Source organism: Colobus angolensis, unplaced genomic scaffold (genome assembly GCF_000951035.1).
Source record: "Colobus angolensis palliatus isolate OR3802 unplaced genomic scaffold, Cang.pa_1.0 Scaffold57, whole genome shotgun sequence".
Lineage (NCBI taxonomy): Eukaryota > Metazoa > Chordata > Mammalia > Primates > Cercopithecidae > Colobus > Colobus angolensis.
In genome coordinates, this window is record NW_012119265.1 from 923,458 (window position 1) to 950,089 (window position 26,632).

The 26,632-nt window shown below is 37.2% G+C and overlaps 1 protein-coding gene across 1 annotated transcript in view; it reads left to right on the forward strand.

The window, feature by feature from the left end:
- The window catches only part of GPR137C (G protein-coupled receptor 137C), a gene marked incomplete at its 5' end in the record, with an annotated part of 87,338 nt that overhangs the window by 42,186 nt on the left and 18,520 nt on the right, over window positions 1-26,632 (forward strand). The window contains 2 exons of the mRNA XM_011961976.1: window positions 4,230-4,273; window positions 6,044-6,272. Of these exons, the coding sequence (XP_011817366.1) occupies window positions 4,230-4,273; window positions 6,044-6,272 (273 nt within the window). The remainder of the gene's footprint in view (window positions 1-4,229; window positions 4,274-6,043; window positions 6,273-26,632) is intronic.

Consider the following 26,632-nt stretch of genomic DNA (forward strand, 5'->3'; position numbering starts at 1 on the left):
TCTCATTGTTTTCAAAGAACATCTTTATTTCTGCCTTCATTTCGTTATGTACCCAGTAGTCATTCAGGAGCAGGTTGTTCAGTTTCCATGTAGTTGTGTGGTAGTGAGTTTCTTAATCCTGAGTTCTAATTTGATTGCACTGTGGTCTGAGAGACAGTTTGTTGTGATTTCTGTTATTTTACATTTGTTCAGGAGTGTTTCACTTCCAATTATGTGGTCAATTTTAGAATAAGGGCAATGTGGTGCTGAGAAAAAGGTATATTCTGTTGATTTGGGGTGGAGAGTTCTGTAGATGTCTATTAGGTCTGCTTGGTGCAGAGCTGAGTTCAAGTTCTGGATATCCTTGTTAACCTTCTGTCTCATTGATCTGGCTAATATTGACATTAACAGTGGGGTGTTAAAGTCTCCCATTATTGGGAGTCTAAGTCTCTTTGTAGGTCTGTAAGGACTTTCTTTATGAGTCTGGGTGCTCCTGTATTGGGTGTATTTAGGATAGTTAGCTCTTCTTGTTAAACTGATCCCTTTACCATTCAGTAATAGCCTTCTTTGTCTCTTTTGTTCTTTGTTGGTTTAAAGTCTGTTTTATCAGAAAACAACTGCTGCTTTTTTTTGCTTTCCATTTGCTTGGTAGATCTTCCTCCATCCCTTTATTTTGAGCCTGTGTGTGTCTCTGCATGTGAGATGGGTCTCCTGAATGCAGCACACCATTGGCTCTTGACTCTTTATCCAATTTGCCAGTCTGTGTCTTTTAACTGGGGGCATTTAACCCATTTACATTTAAGGTTAATATTGTTATGTGTGAATTTGGTCCTGTCATTAAGATGTTAGCTGGGTTTTTTGCCCGTTAATTGGTGCAGTTTCTTCATAGCATCATTGGTCTTTATAATTTGGCATGTTTTTGCAGTGACTGGTACCGGTTGTTTCTTTCCATGTTTAGTGCTTCCTTCAGGAGCTCTTGTAAGGTAGGCCTGGTGGTGACAAAATCCCTCAGCATTTGCTTGTCTGTAGAGGATTTTATTTCTCCTTCACTTATGAAGCTTAGTTTGGCTGGATATGAAATTCTAGGTTGAAAAATCTTTTATTTAAGAATATTGAATATTGGCCCCCACTCTCTTCTGGTTTGTAGTGTTTCTGCCAAGAGATCGCTCTTAGTCTGATGGGTTTCCCTTTGTGGGTAACCCGACCTTTCTCTCTGGCTGCCCTTAACATTTTTTCCTGCATTTCAACCTTGGTGAATCTGACAATTACATGTCTTGGGGTTGCTCTTCTCGAGGAGTATCTTTGTGGTGTTCTCTGTATTTCCTGAATTTGAATGTTGGCCTGTCTTGCTAGGTTGGGGGAAGTTCTCCTGGACAATATCCTGAAGAGTGTTTTCTAACTTGGTTCCATTCTCCCTGTCACTTTCAGGTACACCAATCAAACGTAGATTTGGTGTTTTCACATTGTCCCATATTTCTTGGAGGCTTTGTTCATTTCTTTTTACTCTTTTTTCACTAATCTTGTCTTCTCACTCTGTTTTATTAATTTATCTTAAATAACTGATATCCTTTCTTCTCCCACTTGATTGAATTGGCTACTGAAGCTTGTGCATGCATCCTGAAGTGCTTGTGCTGTGGTTTTCAGCTGTATCAGGTCATTTAAGGTCTTCTCTACACTGTTTATTCTAGTTAGCCATTCGTCTAACCTTTTTTCAAGGATTTTTGCTTCCTTGCATTGGGTTAGAACACACTTCTTTAGCTCGGAGAAGTTTACTACTGACCTTCTGAAGCCTACGTCTATCAACTCGTCAAACTCATTCTCTGTCCAGTGTTGTTCCATTGCTGGCGAGGATCTGCTATCCTTTGGAGGAGAAGAGGCACTCTGGTTTTTAGAATTTTCAGCTTTTGTGTTCTGGTTTCTCCCCATTTTTGTGGTTTCATTTACCTTTGGTCTTTGATATTGGTGACCTACAGATGTGGTTTTGGTGTGGATGTCCTTTTTGTTGATGTTGATGCTATTCCTTTCTGTTTGTTAGTTTTCCTTCTAACAGTCAGGCCTCTCAGCTGCAGGTCTGTTGAAGTTTGCTGGAGGTCCACCTCAGAACCTGTTTGCCTAGGTATCACCAGCAGAGGCTGCAGAACAGCAAATATTGCAGAACAGCAAATATTTCTGCCAGATCCTTCCTCTGGATGCTTCATCCCAGAGGGGCACCTGCCTGTATGAGGTGTCAGTCGGCCCCTACTAGGAGGTGTCTCCCAGTCGGGCTACACAGGGTCAGGGACCCACTTGAGGAAGCAGTCTGTTTGTTCTCAGAGCTCGAAATCTGTGCTGGGAGAACCACTGCTCTCTTCCGAGCTGTCAGAGAGGGACTAAGTCTGCAGAAGTTTTCTGCTGCCTTTTGTTCAGCTGTGCCCTGCCCACAGAGGTGATGTCTAGAGAGGCGGTAGGCCTTGCTGAGCTATGGTGGGATCCGCCCAGTTCAAGCTTCCCAGCTACTTTGTTTACCTATTTAAGCCTCAGTAATGGCAGATGCCCCTCCCCCACCAGGCTGCAGCATTGCAGGTTGATCTCAGACTGCTGTGCTAGCATTGAGCAAGGCTCTGTGGGTGTGGGACCCACTGAGCGAGGCACAGGAGGGAATCTCCTGGTCTGCCAGTTGCTAAGACCATGGGAAAAGCACAGTATTTGGACAAGAGTGTACCATTCCTCCAGGTACAGTCTGTCATGGCTTCCCTTGCCTAGGAAAGGGAAATCTCCCAACCCCTTGCGCTTCCCTGATGAGGCAACACCCGCCCTGCTTCGGCTCGCCCTCCATGGGCTGCACCCACTGTCCAACCAGTCCCAGTGAGAGGAACCAGTTACCTCAGTTGGAAATACAAAAATCACCTATCTTCTGCATCAGTCTTGCTAGAAGCTGCACACTGGAGCTGTTCCTATTGGCCATCTTGAAAGGGACCCCTCATGTCTCCAAATGGTGCATTTGTAACAATGCATTTCTCAGAGCATATCTCTGTCATTAAGCAACACATGGCTGTACAGTAGGTATGAGTAGATGCACAGGCGTCTGTCTTTGCCTGATGATTCACCTGCCTCACACCAATTTACTCTTCGTAAGTTGGCTCAGATATGAGAAGTCCTCCGTGATGCTCCAGTTTTTCCCCTTACCTCATACCCTTTCTTGGAGCAAATTAGTATTTTTCTCTTTATAGATTTAGTGATAGCATATTTTGCATTTATATCACAATGTATCAGAATAGATGGTTTATCTGTTCTTTCATACTCTGAGCTCCTAGAGAGCAGAAACTGTGGTCATGTTTATGAATCCATGGCATCTTTCATAGAGTGTGATATATAATAGGCACTTGGTAAATGTTTGAATGAAATCAGTAAGTTACCATGTACCTCCACTATTTTTCTTTGTAATATACTTTCTTCTTTCTTTCCAGGTCCCCAAAGTTCATACTCTACTTCAATAGTCCTGTAACTGGTCTTTCTACTTTTATTTTGTCGTTCCTCTGTAGTAGCCTGTACATTAATGTCAGATTAGTGAAATTCCGTATTTTGGAATAGCTGTATAAAAACCTTCAATTTCTTCCCATTATCTAAAGAATAATTTAAAGTTTACCAGTAAGGACTTGAGACCCTTAGTACTATGTTCTCAGAATATACCATGTTTATTTCAAATTTTGTTTACCTACCCGCCTAACTTTATTCAACAAGTATCTGAGCACCTGCTTTTTGTAAGACTTTGTAAAAGAAGAAAGTTTACTAAATATGATATATGCTCATTATCTTTGTGTTCACTCTTGTTACCTCATCTCACTTTACTAATTCATTTCATTACTGAAGAAAATAGTCTTTGGAGAACACTCAGCCATATTCATATTTAAGCAAGAAGTTCTATTTTAGAATAAAACATGACTAATGAAGTTTAGGATAGGTGGCAAGCCATTCAGCACAATGTCTGCTTCATAATAAAAGTTCAGCAAATGTTTAAACTGAATTAATTATGTTTAAATCTTTAAAGATAGAAATGTACGTTTATGTTGATAACGAAGAAAGTTATTGATTTATTGTTTTAAGCCTTTGGAAAGCTGTCTTTTAGCTTATGGTAGTTCAGCTGTTAACATTTGAACTTTGCTTGCTGTATGTTGTTTATAGTTGTAGCACTTTAAAACACAAAATCAGAACATATTTAAGAATTCTATATTATATGTTTTCAAAATTTTCTTTTTATATTCTCTTTATAGGTTATATATAAAGTCAGATGTGCCACTGAACTTGACAGACACAAGTAAGTTTTATGAGTATCTAAATTTCTATCTAAAAGATCTAAAGCATTAATTCATTAATAATAAGGCTTAGTATCTAAAAGATCTAATTTTTTTTTATAGCAGACTTCTCATGGTAGAAGGGGAGTGGTTGTTGAAGGCACCTTCACGGTTTTATAGAAAACCAAGTTGTTAGATTGGTTCAAAGGAAGTAAATTGAGTAGCCCACATTTCTCTCTCTTCAGCCATACAGCTGACTCAGTTTTTGGTTTTTTGCTGCTCTGTCCCTGCCCTGCTTCAAATATTAGATCTAACTTCATAACTTTTGCCAAAGTTAGATTATGCTGTTTGTAGTGAGAATGTTCTGATCAATCTCAAAAGCAAGAGTGCTAAGCTGTGGAGTCGGGAGATTGGGGTTTCCAACCCAATTTTCCCACTAACATGCTTACTGTGCAACTCACGTACCCTCTCTGTGCTTTGGTTTTCTAAACTACTCTAATTATCTGGATATATAGGTAATTCCAAGATTCTTTTTGGGTTTCAAACTATGTAATTACTGTTTTTATTATTTAATCTGAAAGAACTTTAAAATACAACCTTTTAAAACGAAAATCTTTTTGCTTTACATGTACGCTAAGCAGTTTAGTTTGCTTGTTACGGATTGCACATTACCTTCAATTTACCTCATTTAAACCATTTCCAAAGGCAGCTACTTTATGATTTCCACTATTGAAATGACCCAATATATCAGGAAGCCAGATAAATTTCAGCATCATATGTATTTAATTTGGGAGTATAAATGTGTTTGAACTGGGATTACATTCATACAGATAGTTGTTACTGCTACTTGATACAGATAGCAGCCTTAACTGAAGAGTTCTTATGAGGTAGCCTAAATTTTTTTAGGGGGAGGAGATTAAGGATTTTATGTGCAGAGTTGCTCTTTATGCACAGTAAATATGCAACTTTATAAGAACATGAGGTATTAATGAGTGCTTGAAACTCTACATACACTGTCCCTATGTTCTTCTTTAATCAAGTTTGAAAGCATTGTTTGCTATAATCAGACGTTCATAAGGAATATTGTTTAAAACATGCTTTAACTCTTAAAATTGTTTTCTCCTTTTTTTTTTTTTTTTTTTATTGATACAGTCTCGCACTCTCACCCAGGCCGGAGTTTAATAGCACTATCTTGGCTCACTGCAACCTCCATCTCCTGGGTTCAAGTGATTCTCGTGCCTCAGCCTCCTAAATAGCTGGGACTACAGGCTTGCACCACCACACCCGGCTAATTTTTGTATTTTTAGTAGAGATGCGGTTTCACCATGTTAGCCAGGCTGGTCTCAAACTCCTGGCCTCAAGTGATCTGCCCACCTCGGCCTCCCAAAGTTCTGAGATTACAGGCGTGAGCCGCCATGCCTGGCCTAACTCTTAAAATTAATATTAGGTAATCAATATAAATTTAGGTACATTATATTAATTTTCAGGCACATTGTAAAAGCCTGATAACTCTTGGATTGGAAAGGTTAATGAAAATATGCTTAATAGTTATAAAAATGAAAAATTCGAGATTACTTGAAATAGTGTTAAAATTGTCCTATCTTATTCCTGGTAGAGACAACTGAGTTCAGCTCAACCTGAGGTTACTTCTGAATAAATGCTTAAAAATCTATGCCATTCATAAACATTTCAAACTGAAGGAATTCTTGCACCTAACATAACAAACTAATTCAGAATTAAATTTAATTTCTTGTTAGTTATATAACCCATCTAATACACTTTTTTTCTTTCAGAGTTCTACTGCATTTCGGCTTTATAATGGCGAGCCTGCTCTTTTTAGTGGTGAACTTGACTTGTGCAATGCTAGTTCATGGAGATGTCCCAGAAAATCAGTTGAAATGGACTGTGTTTGTTCGAGCATTAATTAATGATAGCCTGTTTATTCTTTGTGCCATCTCTTTAGTTAGTTACATATGCAAAATTACAAAAATGTCATCAGCAAATGTCTACCTCGAATCAAAGGTAAGTATATTTCTTAAATTGGCACTTGAAAATCTAATTTCAAATTCTGACCCTACTAATCATGTATTAATGGAAAGTTTATATTGCTATTTTGTTTTATTTTATTTGAGACACAGTCTTGCTGTATTAGTCAGGCTAGAGTGCAGTGGCTCTTCACAGATATAATCATTGTGCAGTACAGCCTTGAGCTTTGGGGCTCAAGTGATCCTCTGCCTCAACCTCCCAAGTAGCTGGGACTACAGACATTTTTTTTTTATTAAAATATCCTGAATAACAGTTACACTTTGAGCATGAAACAATAATCACTAGAAATTAAAAGTTATTCAATATTTGGTCCTTACTAAACAATGGTTTAAAGAAAAGAAGAAAGAATATACTAAGCATATTGTATGTTCTGTGATTCTGCATTGGAGGCTAATCACATGAAATAAATCAGAATATATATGAACGGATCAAAAATAGTCTATACTATAAAGCCACACTCTCATCTTAAGATTTTGTACAGTAAAGGTGGCAGGGTTAGCAATGTTAAGATGTCATATAGGTAAAAGTGGTCTTTATTTGTATAAAGGTTAGAAAATGTTACTTGACCCAATAATATGAAGTCTGTATGATATTTGAAACAACTAATTGTGTAGCAAAATTTATAATGCCTTGCTTCTCCCTTGCCTTATACTTTGGATCAACAAACAGAAGCCAGATATTAGCTTATTAACAAAGAAACATGGATGTTTCTACCATTGTTGATTGACTGTGTGATTGAGTAGAAAATCAGTCATCCCAGTTTATGTGTGGCATTGGGTGTGAGGGGGTAGATATGTGGATATTGGGGTGGGGTATGTACATAAATACATTTTTACAATCACTTCCACAGGAGAGCTTGCTTTCTTGTTTTAATTTGACGTCATTGCCTATTCACTAATAATAAGCTGAGATAATATCTTAGACAGTTAAAAGAGTCCTCTGAAATATTTTTAGGCTTCTTTCTATATTGTCATTATCCTTAATATAGTCCTAGTAAAGGAAGGTACTATAATTAAATATATGGTAATCAACTTGTCCTTTAAATGTAGGCAGAGATTTTAATTTTACTTTTTAAATATATTTCAGTGGAATGCTGGGGGAGATACTATGTGTGTGTGTGTGTATATGTATATATATATGGAGAGAGAGAGAGAGAAGAGACAAAATCAGACTTTCAAACCTATTAATCTTACCTGGAAAATTATTTTATTAAATTTCTAGTCTAGTTTGCTCCTAAAATTTAAATATTTTAGGTAATTCAGGCTTTGGTTTGACTGTTAAAAATAATACTGTCACTGTTACCATCCATAATCTTCTGGTAGGAACAATGGCATCTTTACTTAGTATGATAACATCACTATAGAATTCATACCTCTTGCTTGTCTAGGGATAAAGCATAAATAGATGTTGAATTTCAAGTGCTTCTTTTCTAGATACCTAGTGTATTTCTAAGTTTGGTTTTTTACTTGCTTTGAAATAGATAATACTCTGAATAAAGTCACCAATCTGAGAAGAAAATTTCATTTAATAAATCCTCCAGAATTATTTGAACACCGTTCCCTTCCTATCATATGAAAGGTATTCACTTATTTATTATTAAAGTTTTAAATTTAAAAGCTGCATGGATTCAGAATTATCTAGGAATACTACAGATATACATGTTCAGACGTGTTCACCTATAAAGGTAGATGACATACTAGATGATTTGTGTAATATTGTAATATTAAGTAGTTCCCAATCTTCCTGACTAGATTATAAACTTCTGTATTCAAAGAGCATGTCATCTTGCTTTCATGTTCTTGTAAAATCACTAGACTCATTTTTGACTTTTGACTTCCGTAACAGTGTACAATAATAGTCATTCCTTTTATTCAGTCAACAAGTGTTTATTGAGCCTCTTTCACTTACTGGGTTTTTTTGTTGTTGTTTCTCTCTCTCTCTCTCTCTCTCTCTCTCTCTCTCTCTGTGTGTCTCTCAATACCTTTGGTACTCTTTCACTATCAAACTGACTCTGTTTCTTGATGTCTTTAAGAGCATTTCCTTAAAGTTTAGACTTTGGTCTTCTGTCTTCCTCTTTTCATTCTTCCTTCCTTTACATGTTCTGTGATAATAAGTTCCTCTGTAATTTGTCTCAACCAATCTTACCTTCCTTATTTCCAAATGACACACAGTATGCCCTGTCTCTATATTCTTAGGCTATTTTATTATCCAGGAATGGCTTTCCTTCTCCCACACATCTCTACCTGATTGTTCATATCTTATCTAACTTTAAAGACCTCACTTAATCTTTCCCCTTGTTATGAACTCAGTTTGATCCCTTCCCCCCAACTCTGAAATTAAATTTAGAAATCACTCACTATGTGAATTATCTTAAATTTTTATTTATTTCTCTTGAGGCACTTATCAGTTTATACAAGGTGGCATTTGTATATGAAATCTAATTTTTTTGTATTTTTTAATTGACATTTTATATTTAGTTGTACATATTTTTGGGGTACATGTGATATGTTGCTGCATGTATATGATGTGTAACAATCAAATCAGGGTAATTGGGATATCATCACCTCAAACATTTATATTTTTGTGTTGGAAATATTACAGTTCTTTCTAGTTATTTTGAAACATGTAATAAATTGTTATTAACTATAATTTCCATAATGTACTATCGAATACTTACTCCTTCTATCTAACTGTATTTTTGTACTCATCAACCAACTTCTCTTCATCCTCCCCTACCACTCTTCCTTTTCCAGCCGTTAGTAACCATTATTCTACTCTACCTCCATGAGATCCACTTTTGTAGCTCCCACATGTGAATGAGAACATGCAGTGTATTTGTCTTACTGTGCCTGGCTTATTTCACTTAATGTAATGAACTCCAGGTCCATCCATGTTGTTTCAAATGACAGGATTTCATTCTTTTTATGCCCATGTAATAGTCCATTGTATACATATACCACTTTTTTTATTCATTCATCTGTTGATGGACACTTAGGTTGATTCCGTATCTTGGCTATTTTGAATAGTGCTACAACAAATATGGGAGTGCACCTGTCTCTTTGACATAGTGATTTCCTTTCTCTTGGATATCTACCCAGCAGTGAGATTTCTAGATCATATTTTTAGTTTTTCAAGGAACCTCCATACTGCTTTTTGGGGTTGTTTTTGTGATGGAGTCTTGCTCTTTCGCCAAGGCTGGAATACAGTGGCACACTCTTGGCTCACTGCACACTCTGCCTCCCAGGTTCAAGTAATTCTCCTGCCTCAGCCTCCAGAGTAGCTGGGGTTACAGGTGCCTGCCACCACGCCTGGCTAATTTTTTTTTGTATTGCTAGTAGAGACGGGATTTCACCATGTTGGCCAGGTTGGTCTCGAACTCCTGACCTCAAGTAATCCACCCTCCTCGGCCTCCCAAAGTGCTGGGATTACAGGTGTGAGCCACTGCTCCCAGCCTCATACTGTTTTTCATAACAGTTGTCCTACTTTACATTCCTATCAACAGAGTACAAGCATTCCCCTTTCTCTACATATCTGCCAGCACTTGATTTTTTGTCTTTTTGATAATAACCGTTCTAACTATGGTGAGATGATAACCCATTGTGGTTTTGATTTGCATTTCCCTGATGATTGATGTTGAATTTTTTCATTTAACTGTTGGCCATTTGTATGTCTGCTTTTGTAGAGATGTCTATTCAGGTATTTTGCCCATTTTTAATTTGATTATGTATCTTTTTGCTATTGATTATTTGAGTTCCTTATATATTCTGGTTATTAATCCCTTGCTGGATGGATAACTTGTAAATATTTACTCCCATTCTGTAGGTTGTCACTTCACTTTGTTAATTGTTTCCTTTGCTGTGCAGGAGCTTTTTAGCCTGATGTAATCCCATTTGTCTATTATTACTTTGGTTGCCTATGCTTTTGAGGTCTTGCCCAAAAAATATTTGCCCAGATGAAGGTCCTGGAGCATTTCCCCAATGTTTTCTTCTAGTACTTTCATAGTTTCAGGTCTTACATTTATGTTTTAAATCCATTTTGAGTTGATTTTTGTACATGGTGAGAGATGGGGCTCTTTTTTTTTTTTTTTGAGATGGAGTCTAGCTATGTCACCCAGGCTGTAGTGCAGTGTTGTGATCTTGGCTTACTACAACATCTGCCTCCCAGGTTCAAGTGATTATCCAGCCTCAGCCTCCTAGGTAGCTGGAATTACAGGTGCTCACCACCACGCCTGGCTAATTTTTTTGTATTTTTAGTAGAGATGAGGTTTCACCATGTTGGCCAGGCAGCACGCTCTTAAACTCCTGACCTCAAGTCATCTGCCTGCCTTGGCCTCCCAAAGTGCTGGGATTACAGGCTTGAGCCACCGCATGTAGCCAAAATGGGGCTGTTTAATTCCTCTGCATATAGATAACCAGTTTTCCCAGCACCATTTATTGAGATTGTGACTTTCCCCAATGTATGTTCACTTTGTTAATTGCAGAATTGCAGAATTGGCATCTTTGTCAAAAATAAGTTGGCTGTAAGTGTGTGGATTTATTTCTGAGTTCTCTGTTCTATTCCACTGGTCTATGTGTCTGTTTTTATGCCAGTACCATACTGTTTTGGATACTATAGCTTTGCAGTATAATTTAAAATCAAATACTGTGATACTTCCAACTTCATTCTTTTTACTCAGAATTGCTTTAGCTATTCAGGGTCTTTTGTGGTTCCATATAATTTTAGGATTTTTTTTCTGTTTCTTTGAAGAATGTGACTGCTATTTTGACAGATATTTCATTGAATCTGTAGATCACTTCGGGTAGTATAGAAATTTTCACAATATTGATTCTTTCAATTAATGAGCATGGGATGTCTTTCCATTTTTTGTGTCCTCTTCAATTTCTTTCTTCACTATTTCATGGTTTTCATTATAGAGATCTTTTACTTCTTCGGTTTAATTTATTCCTAGGTATTTTTTGGTAGCTGTTGTAAATGAGGTTGATTTCTTGATTTCTTTTTCAGATTGATCACTGTTAGCATATAGAAACACTACTGATTTTTGTTATGGTGATTTTGTGTCCTTCAATTTTACTGATCATTTATCAGTTCTAATGGTTTTTTGTGGAATCTTTAAGTTTTAATATGAGATCATGTCATCTGTAACAAGGATTAATTTGACTTCTTCCTTTCTAATTTGGATGCCCTTTATTTATTTCTCTTGCCTAATTGCTCTGGCTTAGACTTCCAGTACTATGTTGCGTAAAAGTGGTGAAAGTGGGCATCTTTGTGTTATTCCAGATTTTAGTGGAAAGGCTTTCAGTTTTCCCCATTCAATATAATATTAGTTGTGTGTTTGTCATATTTAGACTTTATCTTGTTGGGGTATGTTGTGTACCCTGTTTTTTTAGGGCTTTTATCATGAAAGGATGTTGAATTTTATTGAATGCTTTTTAAGCATTTATTGAAATGAACATACGGTTTTTGTTCTTGATTCTGTTACTGCAATATATCACATTTGTTGATTTGTATACATTGAGCCTTCCTTACATCCCTGGGATGAATCAACTTGATCATGGCAAATGATCTTTTCAATGTTTTGTTGAATTCTGTTTGCCAGTATTTTGTCAAGGATGTTTGCATCTATGTTCATCAGAGATGTTGGCCTGTAGAGTTTTTTGTTGTTTGTCTCTTCTTCTGGTGTTGGTATCAGGGTAATGCTAGCCTTATAGAATGAATTTGGAAATAGTCCCTCTTCTTCAGTTTTTTGAAATGGTTTGAGCAGAACTGGTATTCTTTAAACTTTCGGTAGAATTTAGCAGTGAAGTCATAAGGTCTTGTACTTTTCTTTGATGGGGACTTTATTACTCTTTTAATATTGTTACTCATTATTGGTCTATTCAGGTTTTCTTCATTATTCAATCATGGTAGGTTATATGTGTTCAGGAACTTACCCATTTCTTCCAGATTTTCTAATTTGTTGGCATGTAGTTTGTAGTAGTCTCTAATGATTTCTTGTATTTCTGTGGTATCTGTTATAATGTTTCCTTTTTCTTTTTCTTTTCTATTTTACATGAATACTGCTTTTATTTATTAATTAAATTTGTTTATTTACTTTGAGACAGGGTCTCGCTGTGTCACCCAGGCTGGAGTGGGCAATGGTGTGATCTCAGCTCACTACAGCCTCGACTTCTTAGGCTCAAGGGATCCTCCCACCTCAGACTCCCAAGGCTGGGACTACAGGCATGTGCTACCACACCCAGCCAATTTTTTAAATTTTTTTGTAGACAGGATCTATGTTGTCCAGGCTGCTATTGTTTCTCTTTTCATCCCTAGTTTTAATTATTTGAGTCTTCTCTTTTTCTTAGTCTAGCTAAGTTTGTTGATTTATCTTTTCAGAAAACAAACTTTTTGTTTTGTTCCTCTTTTGTACTTTTTTAAGTCTCAATTTCACTTATTTCTGCTTTAATCTTCATTATTTCTTTCCTTCTACTAATTTTGGCTTTGACTTGCTCTTGCTTTTCTGTTTCCTTGAGGTATATTATTAGATTGTTTATTTGAAGTCTTTCTATTTTTTTGATGGAGGCATTTACTGCTATAAACTTTCCTCTTGCTACTGCATTTGCTGTATCCTACAGTTTCTGGTATGTTGTGTTTCCATTTTTGTTTTTCTCAAGAACTTTTTAAATTTCCTTGTTAACTTATTCATTGAGCTATTGATCATTCAGGAACATGTTGTTTAATTTCCATGTATTTTTACAGTTTCAGAAGTTCCTCCTGTTACTGATTTCTAGTCTTACTCTGTTGCAGCCAGAAAAGATATTGATATTATTCAACTTTGTTTAATTAATTTGTTGAGACTTGTTCTCTGGCCTAACATGTGGTCTATTCTGGAGAATGTTTTAGGTACTGATGAGAAAAATGTGCATTCTGCACCAGTTGGATGAAATGTTTTATGGATGTCTGTTAGGGCTAGTTGGTTTAGAGTATAATTTAACTCCAGTGTTTCTTTGTTGATTTTCCACCTGGGTGATCTGTCCATTGCTAAAAGTGAGATGTTGAAGTCCCCTGCTGCTACTGTATTGCAGCTTATCTCTCCCTTTAGCTTTACTAATATTAATATTTGCTTTATATATTTGGGTGTTCTTGGTGTTGAATGTGCGTATATTTACTGTTGTCATGTCTTATTGCTCAGTTGACTGAACCCTTTGTATAATGACCTTTGTGTCTTTTTACAATTTTTGACTTAAAATCTATTTTGTCTGGCCAAGTACAGTGGTTCATGCCTGTAATCCCAGCACTATGGGAAGCCAAGGTGGGCAGAAGGCTTGGCTCAGGAGTTCAAGACCAGCCTGGCCAACATGGCAAAACCCCATCTCTACTAAAAATACAAAAATTAACTGGGCATGGTGGCACATGCCTGTAATCCCAGCTGCTTGGGAGGCTGACGCACAAGAATTGCTTGAGCACAGGAGGTGGAGGTTGCAGTGAGCCGAGATCACACCACTGCACTCCAGCCTGGGCAGCAGAGCGTGACTCTGTCTCAAAAAAAAAAAAAAGAAAAAGAAAAAGTCTATTTTATCTGATACGAATATAGCTCTTCCTACTCCTTTTTGATTTCCATTTGCGTGGACTATCTTTTTCCGTCCCCTCACTTTCAGTTATGTGTGTCTTTATAGGTGAAGTGATTTTCCTGTAGGCAACATATAGTTGGATCTTGTTTTTTAATCCATTCAGCAACTGTGTCTTTTAATTAAACAGTTTAATTCATTTACACTCAATGTTATTATTGATACATCAGGATTTACTGCTATTTTTGCTTCTTCTTTTCTAATTCCTCTCTTCCTTTCTTCCTTTTTTACTGTTTTCCTTTGTGGTTAAGTGATTTCTCCGGCAGTATGTTTTAATCTATTGCTTTTTATTTTTAGTGTATCTGTTGCAGATTTTTGCTTTGTGGTTACCATGAGGCTTACAAAAAAATATTCTCTAGTTATAACAAGTTATTTAAGATTGATAACAACTTTACTTTGATCGCAAAAAGAAGAGAAAAGAAACAAAGAACCCTATACACATTACCTCCATTCTCTTCCCCACATTTTGAATGTTTGATGTCATAATTTGCCTTTTTATATTGCCTATCTCTTGGTAAATTGTAGTTATTACCTTTAATACTTCTGTTTTTTAGTCTTCTTAGTAAATATATAAGTGGTTTATGCATCATGATTATAATATTAGTGTAACAATCATGTTAACAGTCTTTTTCTTGTGGTTTAAAAAAATCCCTTTAGCGTTTATTGTAGGACAGCTCTGGTGATAAATCCCCAGTTTTTGTTTGTGAAAGTCTATCTCTCTTTCACTTCTAAATAATGGCTTTGCTAGATAGAGTATTCTTAGAAGGCTTTTTTTTTTCCATCCACACTCTGAGCATATCATCCCATTCACTCCTGGCCCGTAATGTTTCTGCTGAGAAGTCTGCTGCCAGGTGTATTGAATCTTTCCTAAATGTTATTTGCATCTTTACTCTTGCTGCTTTCAGGATCCTCTCTTTGTCTTTCACCTTTGGGAGTTTGATTATAATATGTCTTGGAGTATCCTTACTTGGACTGACTCTGATTGGTGACCTTTGACTTTCCTCTACCTGGATATTTATATCTTTCTCCAGGTTTGGGAAGTTTTCTGTTATTATTTCTTCAAATACACTTTCTACCCCTGTCTTTCTCAGTTCCCCACCTAACTCCAATATCCCAAATATTTGCTTTTTTATGTTGGCCCACAGATCCATAAGCTTTCTTCATTTCTTTTGTTTTTTTCTTTTTTCTCCTCTGTGTATTTTCAAATAGTCTGTTTTCAAGCTCACTGATTGTTCTGTTTAACCAGTTCTGCTGCTGTTGCTCTCTATTGCATCTTTCATTTCATTCATCATATTTTCAGCTCCCGAGTTTCTGTTTGATCGTTTTTATTATTTCAATCTCTGCATTAAATTTCTTTGATATATTCCTCAATTGAGTCTCTGTGATTTCATGAAGTTCATTTACCTTCCTTAAAACAGCTATTTAACATTTTTTCAGAGATCTCACATCTCCATCACTTTGGGGTAAGTGGCACCTTATTTTATCCATTTGATGAGGTGATATTTCTCTGAATGTTCTTGATGCTTGTGGAAGTGTGACAGTGTCTACATATCAAGGGGTTACATTTTTATTTTAGTTTTCACAGTCTGGCTTTGTTTATGTCTGGCCTTCCTCAGAGGGTCTTGCCGGGATTCTAAACAGACGGACTGTTGTGTTTCCTGAGCCTGTGTCCACTGCAGTTGTCTCAGCACTGGAGGACGCCCTAAGCCTAGGCTTGCTCCATGTCTTGTGAGGGCTCAGAAGTTGATGCCAATTTCTAGCCCAGATGGATCTGGGGAAGACACAAGGAAGGTACTGGGGCTGTGTGGGAATGCTGGCCAGAGACCTGAGTCCAGAAAACTGTCCCAGTGGCCTAGATGGGTGTGCCTCCCAGCAGGTATTTACACAGGAGTAGGTGGAGCTTAAGAGGCAAAGGCAGTGTGACTTCAATGACATGTAAGACCTGGCCTCTGCCTATTTTTGTGATTCCCCTATCACTATCACTCTCCTCTTCCTTTTCTAGCCACATTGACTTTTTGTGCCCCAACTTCTCACCACAAAAGATATACTAAGTTTATTCCAGCCATATAGCCTTTGTATTGTATATATTGTTCCCTCTGTCTAAATTGCATTTTCTACAGGTACCTATGTGACAGCTTCTTTGCATTCAGGCCTCAGTCGCTTTTTCAGAATTGCTCTTCTTCACTACCCAAATAAGACTGTCCCCCATTCTGATTACTACATCTGTCACCCTCTTTTGTTATCTTCACAGCATTTATCGGTAGCCAAAATTATGTCTTCATTTATTTTCATACTTATTTTCTGCTTCTCCCTGCTGAAGTATAAACCAGGAAAGGAGCTCTCTTATGTGTCTTATTCATTTTTCAGTCCTTTTCTAAAATAATGCCTGGCATATTTTAGTGAAGTGAAGGTAAGGGCAGTCTCCCCTTATCTGTGGTTTCCTTTCCACAGTTTCAGTTACTGCAGTCAACCTCAGTCTGAAAATAGGTGAGTACAGTACAATAAACTATTTTGAGAGAGACAAGCACATTCACATATCTTTTATTACATCATTTTGTTATAATTATTCCATTTTATTATTATTTTGTTAATTTCTTACTATGTCTGATTTATAAATTAAATTTTATTGTAGGTGTGTACGGATAAGAAAAAAAAAATAGTACATATAGGGTCTGGTACTATCCATAGTTTCAGGCATCCCCCTAGGGTTTTGGAACAGATACCCTCTGAGTAAGGAGGGGACAACTGTAGTAGATGTTCAGTAAATATTTGTTGAATAAATACATTCTATGCTTGCATGTAGTCTTTGCCAGAGCAGCTTTACCCTAGTAACCAAATAAGCCTTCACAACTAGGTCGTATCAAGAGCAAATTGAACCAATAAACGTGCCCAAGTTCACATAGTTGAACCAGGATTCAAATTCAAGTTTGACCACAGGTCTCTGCTAGTAACCACCATGGATTGACTCCATTTACATCACCCTGTGTTTATGTGTAATCTTTTAGGTATGTATTTTTATATAGGCTTTAATTTACATGGATATGTTTGTTTGCTTATTAATAACATTATTTCGCATAAATTCTTACTGGATTTTGCCATAATACTCTCCAAAAGAATAAATCATTTTATAATGCTATCATTGATATAAAAGTATACCTGCTTCCTCTGCTCCATCAATATTTGGGTCTAAATTTTATTTATTTTGGTTTTTTCATTGATATACCTTAAAAGTTTTCATTTAGATTTATGTAATTGATATGCATTTATAATTCATGTAGATAATTATTCACATTTCTATATGTATAAGCTATTTCTCAATGATTTATGGAGTGGAATCTGGGAATTTATTCTTTATATCTTTGGCATGTGTGATTTCTGTTTATATTAAAATGTTATCTTTTTTAAGAATGATAGCCTTCGTAAGTTTTATGTGTACCTAGTTATGAATAGATATTTAACCTTATTAAATTCTTGTTAATTACTTTATATCACTACAGTTTTCCTTTTCTATTTATTATACAAATATAGTAAATTGTTTGACTAGATTTTTGTTACATTCCTTGAATTTTGAGGATACGGCCTCCTTTTCTTATTTTTTTACTTTTTGTATTTTCATTATATTATTTAAAATGTTATTAAACTTACACATGAAGTAAAATTAACCAACTTTTTTTGACTTTTAGTATCTTTGTCAGGTTTCAGGATATAAATGTATTTATTTGAAATAAATTGTACACTACATAGTACAAAGTAGTAATAACTCAAGGTCTAGAGTTATATTGCTGGATTTAAATCAGAGATCTGCCATTTATCAGCTCAGTGACTTTAACCTCTCTGTCCACCTTTAAACTGAAGATAAAGTATAGTAATCATGTCCATAGTAGTGTTGCAAGGATGAAATGATAATGTATGGAAAGTCATAGTATATTACTTGGCACTAAAAATATAAATGTTGGCTTGCTATCATCCTCATCATCGTATTTTGACATAGTTTATAGAATAGGCTTGTTCTTACAAAACTTGAAAAAAATCCTTTCATTACCCATTTGGCAGAATGTTGTTATTTGGTAAGATTTTATGGTTTTCTTTTGTTTTTCACTGTTATTTGTCTGTTGACTGGTTTTATTTCCACCAGACTTGCTGTTTTATAGCTTTATGGGCAGTTAGCCATATTATCCTTACTAAAAATGTATTTTTTCTGGTTATTAAAACTTGGCAATGTGAAAGAATATGATTTTTTAAATATTCTAAACAGCAGTAGTGTCACCACTGACACTTAACTATATTTGGAACTCAGTGTAAATGTAAATATAACTTTATACCCTCCTTTTCCCCTTATACTAGTGAAGAATTTTTTCATGCTATTAACAGTTCTTTTTAAGGCTGCATAACATTTCATCATATACCAAAATTAATTCTTATCCTACTGATAGGCCTTTAAGTGGTTTTCAAAAAGAATGTCAGCGTCCATAATGTTAATTTTCTTCAAAATCAGCTTTGTTTTGCTTTTTATTTTTAGTAAGAGTTAGAGGTTTTAGTAATTACATCTAGAACTGTCTATCCCAGCCTCAGTTTACAGAGCACTCATGTATCTTTTATGTTATGATTTTCATTACTTTTTTTTTCTTTATAGGGACATGTTCTCACTGTGTCACCCAGGCTGGAGTGTAGAGGTGCAATTATAGCTTACTGTAACCTCAAACTCCTGGACTTATATAATTCTCCTACCTCAGCCTCCCAAGTAGCTAGGACTGCAAGCATTCAGCACTACATTCAGCTTTTTTTTTTTTTTTTGGAGAGAACAGGTCTTGCTGTGTTGCTCAGGCTGCTCTCAAACTCCTGGCCTCGGATGATCCTCTCATCTTGGCCTTCCAAAGTACTGGGATTACAGGCATGAGCCATGGTACTCAGCCCATTGTTTTTTTTTTAATTCATGGAAAATTTTTTATTTTTAATATTTGTGGGTGCTTATTAGGTATATATGTATGGGGTATATAAGATATTTTTGGGCTGGGAGCAGTGGCTCATGCTCGTAATCCCAGCACTTTGGGAGGCTGAGGCAGGTGGATCATGAGGTCAGGAGATCAAGACCATCCTGGCTAACATGGTGAAACCCCATCTCTACTGAAAATACAAAAAATTAACCGGGTGTGGTGGTGGGCACCTGTAGTCCCAGCTACTCAGGAGGCTGAGGCAGGAGTGTGAACCCAGGAGGCGGAGCTTGCAGTGAGCTGAGATCATGCCACTGCACCTCCAGCCTGGGGAACAGAGTGAGACTCTGCCTCAAAAAAAAAAGATATTTTTGATGCAGGCATGAGAAGCATAATAATTACATTATGGAAAGGAATATCCATCCCCTCAAGTATTTATCCTTTGTGTTACAAACAATTAGATTATACCCTTTTAGTTATTTTAGAATACACAATTAAATTATTATCCATAGTCACCCTTTTGTGCTATCAAATACTAGGTCTTATTCATTCTTTCTAACTACTTTTTGTACCCATTAACCATTCCCACTTCTCCCCAGCCCCTTCCATCACCCTTCCCAGCCTCTGGTGACCATCCTTCTACTCTATCTCCATGAGTTCAATTGTTCTCATTTTTAGCTCCCACAAATAAGTGAGAACATGCGATGTTTGTCTTTCTGTGCCTGGCATATTTTGTGTAACGTGATGATCTCCAGTTCCATGTTGTTGCAAATTGCAGGATCTCATTCTTTCTTATGGCTGAATAGTACTCCATTGTGTATAAGTACCGCATTTCTTTATCCATTCATGGGTTGATGGACACTTAGGTTGCTTGCAAATCTTGGCTGTTTGGACAGTGCTGACTGCAACAGACACGGGAGTGCAGATATCTCTTTTATATACTGATTTCTTGGGTATATACACAGCAGTGGGGATTGCTGGATTGTACGGTAGCTCAGTTTTTAGCTTTTTGAGGAGCCTCCAAACCGTTCTCCATAGTGGTTGTACTAATTTACATTTCCACCAACAGTGTCCAAGGGTTCCCTTTCCTCACAACCTTGCCAGTATTTGTTATTGTCTGTTTTTTGAATGAAAGCCCATTTCACTAGGATGAGATACTTCATTTTAGTTTTGATTTGTATTTCTCTGATGATAAATGATGTTGAGCACTTTTTCTTTTTTTTTGAGACAGAGTCTCACTCCATCACCGCAGGCTGGAGTGCAGTGGCATCATCTCAGCTCCCTGCAACCTCAACCTCCTGGGCTTAATCAGTCCTCCCACTTCAGCCTCCCAAGTAGCTGGGACCACAGGCATGCGCCACCTCGCCTGGCTTATTTTTGTACTTTTTGTAGAGATAGGGTTTCACCATGTCACCCAGGCTGGTCTCAAACTCCTGAGCTCAAGCAATCTGCCCACCTCGGCCTTCCAAAATGCTGGGATTACAGGTGTGAGCCTGTAATTTTTGTATTCTTGTTTGCCATTCTTTTGAGAAATTCTTTTGTCTTCTTTTGAGAAATATCTTTTCAAAGCTTCTGACCATTTTTATTTTATTTTCCTTTTTTTGAGACAGGGACTCACTCTGTTGACTAGGCTGGATTGCAGTGGTGCAATCACAGCTCACTACAGCCTCAACCTCCTGGGCCCAGGTGATCCTCCTGCTTCCTGAGTAGCTGGGACTACAGGTGCACACCACCATGCCCAACTAATTTTTTATATTTTGTAGAAATGGAGTCTCGCTATGTTACCCAGGCTGGCCTTGAACTCTCGGTCTTAAGCTATCCTTCTGACTCAACCTCCCAAAGCATTGGGATTACAGGCACGAGCCACCACGCTCAACTGCCCATTTTTAAATTAGATTATTAATTTTTTTTTTCCTATAGAGTTGTTTGAGTTCCTCATATATTCTGGTTATTAGTCCCTTGTCAGATGAGTAGTTTGCAAATATTTTCTTCCATTCTGTGAGTTGTCTGTTCACTTTCTTAACTGTTTCCTTTGCTGCACAGAAGCTTTTTAACTTGATATGATCCGATCCATCCATTTTTGCTTTGGTTGCTTGTGCTTGTGGAGTACTACTCAAGAAACTTTTGCCCAGACCAATGTCTTGGAGAGTTTTCCCAATGCTTTCTTGTAGTAATTTCATAATTTGAGATCTTAGATTTCAGTCTTTAATTCATTTTGATTTAATTTTTGCATGTGGCAAGAGATAAGGGTATAGTTTCATTCTTCTGCATATGTATATCCAGTTTTCTGAGCACCATTTATTGACGAAACTACCTTTTCCTCAGTGTATGTTCTTGGCACCTTTGTCAAAAATGAGTTCACTATAGGTGTGTGGATTGGTTTCTGGGTTTTCTATTCTGTTCTACTGGTTTATGTGGCTGTTATTATATCAGTAGCATGCTGTTTAGGTTACTAAAGCTCTGTAGTATAATTTGAAGTCAAGTAATGTGATTGCTCGAGTTTTGTTCTTTTTGCTCAGGATGTCTGGCTATTCTGGGTCTTTTGTGGTTCCATATAAATTTTAGCTTTTTTTTTTTTTTTTTCATTTCTGTGAAGAATGTCATTGGCATTTTAATAGGGATTGCATTGAATCTGTAGATTGCTTTGGGTAGTGTGGACATTTTAACAATATTGATTCTTCCAATCCGTGAACATGAAATATCTTTCCATTTGATGTCCTTTTCAGTTTTTTTAATCAGTTCTTTATAGTTTTCATTGTAGAGATCTTTCACTTCTTTGAGTTAATGTCTAGATATTTACTTTTATTTGTGGCTGTTATAAATGAGATTACTGCCGGGTGCGGTGGCTCAAGCCTGTAATCCCAGCACTTTGGGAGGCCGAGACGGGCGGATCACAAGGTCAGGAGATCGAGACCATCCTGGCTAACATGGTGAAACCCCGTCTCTACTAAAATACAAAAAAATTAGCCGGGCATGTTGGCGGGCGCCTGTAGTCCCAGCTACTCGGGAGGCTGAGGCAGGAGAATGGCGGGAACCCGGAGGCGGAGCTTGCAGTGAGCTGAGATCAGGCCACTGCACTCCAGCCTGGGCGGCAGAGCGAGACTCCGTCTCAAAAAAAAAAAAAAAAAAAATGAGATTACTGGCTTGATTTCTTTTTCACACTGTTCACTGTTGGCATGTAGAAATGCTACTGATTTGTGAATGTTGATTTTTGTATCCTGCTATTTTTCAATTTGTATTCACTAAGCAACTAGAACAGTGCTGTGATTTGATTCTTTTTCAATATAGCACTCTCACTTGCTTTTTAAATACTAGTTATTGCAAATTTGAGTAGTTTATTTCTACTCTTTCATTTTTTTATTTTATCACATATTTAGGGTTGCCACTTTCTTCCATGTCAATGTCCTTGTGGAGACATTTAATTCATTTTTTTTAAACTAATACAGGCATTTAGAGCAGTATGTTTTCACAAGTACTGCCTTGGCAGCTCTCCATAATCTTGTAATGTTGTAGCAACAGTCATTATTTAACAAAAATAAAGAAAATTTCTGTTTGGATTTCAGCCCTGTCTCAAACATTGCATATTTACACATCAGTACGAGTTGGAGATTATCTCTAGTTATAGGTCTTCCTTCAACTCACCTTGGAAAAAAAAGCCTAAAATTCACACATATGTTCTCCTTTTTGTGTTTGTTTGTTTGTTTGTTTTGAGATAGGGTCTTGCCCTGTCACCTAGGCTGGAGTGCAGTGGCCCAATCTCAGCTCACTGCAACCTCCGCCTCCTGGGTTCAAGAGATTCTCATGCCTTATCCCCTTGAGTAGCTGGGATTACAGGCATGAGCCACCACGCCCAGGCTAATTTTTTGTATTTTTAGTGCAGATGGGGTTTCATCATGTTGGCCAGGCTTGTCTCAAATTCCTGGCTTCATGTGATCCGCCTGCCTCAGCCTCCCAAAGTGCTGCAATTACAGGTGTGAGGCACTGCACCCAGCCATGTTCTCTTTAGGTTCCTTATCTTCCACATGAAATTACAAATTTTACCCTTTGCTTGATTGTCCATGCATGGAATCTGACCTACTAAATAATATAGAATTTCTGTATTCCAGGTTCTTGTTAGAGAAAATAAACTCTCAACTGTTAAATTCAGAAGTTTAGTTGCCAGAAAGATTACCTGAAGGATGTGCAGTCCATTTACCCACCTATTCCATTTTACACTCAGCCCAGTCCAGGTCACTGAAGTTTTGTACCAAGACTGCATTGTATCCTGGGTAGAGTCGTCTTTTCTGACCTCCACTCTGATACCATACTTTGGCCTACATCAACATATTTGTAAAATTTGTTGTAAGGAAAATTTATTTTAAAGCCATAACTGTGTAATGTTGTTGAGAATATTGTCTATATTGTGTCTCCAGAGAAGATATTTTGCTCAGATTCAGTACCTAAAACCTAGTATTGGTTAAATCCTTCTTTCCTCTGGCTGCTATGTTCAGAGGCAAATATGTGGCTCACCTCTGTCAACCATAGATGATCTTATGATATCTATTTTTGGTATTGGCTCTACTTCTAGTTTCATCTCTTTTTTTTTTTTTTTTTTTTTGAGACAGAGTCTCGCTCTGTCGCCCGGGCTGGAGTGCAGTGGCCGGATCTCAGCTCACTGCAAGCTCCACCTCCCGGGTTTACACCATTCTCCTGCCTCAGCCTCCCGAGTAGCTGGGACTACAGACGCCCGCCACCTCGCCCGGCTAGCTTTTTGTATTTTTTAGTAGAGACGGGGTTTCACCATGTTAGCCAGGATGGTCTCGATCTCCTGACCTCATGATCCGCCCGTCTCGGCCTCCCAAAGTGCTGGGATTACAGGCTTGAGCCACCGCGCCCGGCCTCATCTCACTTTCTTACCCACCATTCCCTCACACACACACATACATTTCCATATTTATTTTTATTTTCTATATCTCTGTAATTGCTTCAAATTCTCTTGTGCAGTGAGAGTGGTATAAATAAAAAATAGAACCAGATATACTTTATATTTCTTTTGTCAGGTATATCAATTTGAAATTAATATGGGAAGGCCTTAGAGAGTGTGTATTAAGTGATTAAAAGATGGAAATTGGCCGAGCGTGGTGGCTTACGCCTGTAATCCCAGCACCTTAGGCAGCCGAGGCAAGTGGATCACTTGAGGTCAGGAGTTCAAGACCAGCCTAGCCAACATGGTGAAACCCCATCTCTACTAAAAATACAAAAAATTAGCCAGGCATGGTGGTGGGTGCCTGTAGTCCCAGCTGTCCGGGAGGCTGAGGCAGGACAATGGCGTGAACCCAGGAGGTGGAGCCTGCAGTGAGCCAAGATCGCACCACTGCACTCCAGCCTGGGCAACAGAGCGAGACTCCATCTCAAACAAACAAGCAAACAAACAAAAAGATGGAAATTTAGGATCAGAGAGATAAGGATGTAAATCCCAGCTCTACTGTTTTATTGGCTGTCTGACCTTAGTCAAATTGCATCATCTTTAAGCTTCACTTTCTTGATCTGCAAAATGGAGATAATGATAGTGCTCTCATGGGTTGCTATGAGGATAAGAGCTGTTCATACCTTATATGGTTGTTTTAAGGATTAAATTAAAAAATACAGCCAGGCACAGTGGTTCACACCTGTAATCCCAGCACTTTTGGAGGCCGAGGCGGGCAGATCACGAGGTCAGGAGTTCAAGACCAACCTGACCAACGTGGTGAAACCCAGTCTCTACTAAAAATACAAAAAATTAGCCGGGTGTGGTGGTGCACGCCTATAATCCCAGCTACTCGGGAGGCTGAGGCAGGAGAATCGCTTGAATCTGGGAGATGGAGGTTGCAGTGGGCAGAGATTACGCCACTGCACTCCAGCCTGGGTGACAGAGGGAAACTCCGTCTCCAAAAAAAAAAAGTGCTTGGTATAATACCTACCACTAAAAAATTGCTTATAAATGTTATTTATTATGGTATTAATGTAATTAAGGGATGGTAACCTAACTTCAGAGAGTTCCTGAACACTTGAAAATGTTGGCAAAATTTGACTAGAGAGGGGTCCTGTATAATGATCAAATCTCAAAAGGAACAGTCACTGAAAAAAAAAAAAAAGAATTACTGAAGAACAGGATTCCCCTTTTGAATATTTTAACTTTGCTTAACTCTACATGATTTATATTCTACTCTACTTTTTGGTAAGGGTTGACATGTCTGATAGATTACATTTTATCTACTATTTAAGTAGTTTTTCTTAGAAATTTTTGGAACAAATATGAAATGGCCTTTTTGGTGGGCATTTTTTTTCTGAAATCTCATCTTATACTACAATCTCAGTTTTCTTTTGTTTGCATTGACATGATAGACTGAATACTGCCTTTTAAGTTTTTTGTCTATTGCTAATATTTTAAGTGTGCCTAACTAACTTAGGCAAAGTTTTATGGAGTTTAATTATTAATGAGCACCCCTTTTTATAGGGTAACTCAAATAGTTTCCATTTATTAACATGATTATCAGTGTTTGTCTTTTTCTCTCTCATTAAGTTTTTTTATTGCTGTTTGCTTTGCCTTCATTTGTAGAATTTCTGGGGCACTTTTACTTTTTATCAGAATTATAACTTTTTATCAGAATTATAAATCAATGAAGTAAATATACTTTTTATCAGAATTATAACTTTTAACATTAAAATACATGTTAATAGAATTATTATAACATCATTTTTCATTTCAGAAAAAATAAGAACAGTTATAAGAATATAGAAGACATGTTACTTTTAAAGGACAAAATAACTCATCAGCATAAAAAGGTTCAAACCAGCTAGATGCTTGGTCCCTGAGATAGCAAGTTGGGATTCTTTGTATGAAAGACCAATCAAAGAATGGGTAGGAATGAAAGTTAAGCTTTTAGGCTTATATATCTGGCCAGGGACATGTATGATTTTATATTTGGATAAGGTTGTAAAAGGAATCGTTGGTACTCAAGATCGGCTTGTCTGCCAGCCCAATCAGCCATTTGCAAATCATACATTTTCTCACTCCCTCCTGTATTTCTGACAGTTTTAATTATTATATAAACTTTTCTATTCTATGTTCACTCAATCCTTGATCCTTAGTATTTAACATATTGGGATGAGAGACAGCATCAGCCTTTTTCAGAGACACAGTAACATTCAATCAAATAATATTTCTTATCTTTCATACAAGGCAACTAATTCTATACAGTTAACGCAATGGTTTATGGTAACTTAGACCATAAAGAAACAGGCTAAAATATTATTGATATCTTTCTTCCAGCACCTTGAAATAGCACTTAACTAGAATTTGGAGAGGGTGATGGTAGAAAAACACAGACTGCATTATCCCCTGTAATAGATGTGATTGCTACCTTCCTAATATTTTAATTTTAATATACTAATATTATAATTTCTCCCTTGAGTTACTGGGATTTACTTTATCCCTCTTAAGCTGTGGAGCTTCTTTAATTTGCTGCCCTAGCTACTGCAGTTGTTGTACTCCAAGTCTTACTTCCTATTCTGTTGCTGAGCTGACCCACCACACCTTGTCCCATTTGAAAAATCCCTGCTTACACTTAGGTTTATATCTTCTGTCTTCTCCTAAGCCTAAGTAGTTTTTTCCCTGTACTTCTAGACCCTTTTACTCTATGAGCTAGCGTTTTCAGAATTTTTTTATTTTCCCGTGGCTAGATAGCCCATCCAGTAAAAGCCATCCACTCCATAATGTCAGGGTCATAGGAGCCAGAGATTGAGTTTCATTGTGACTTAGCAGCATGAAACTGTTTGT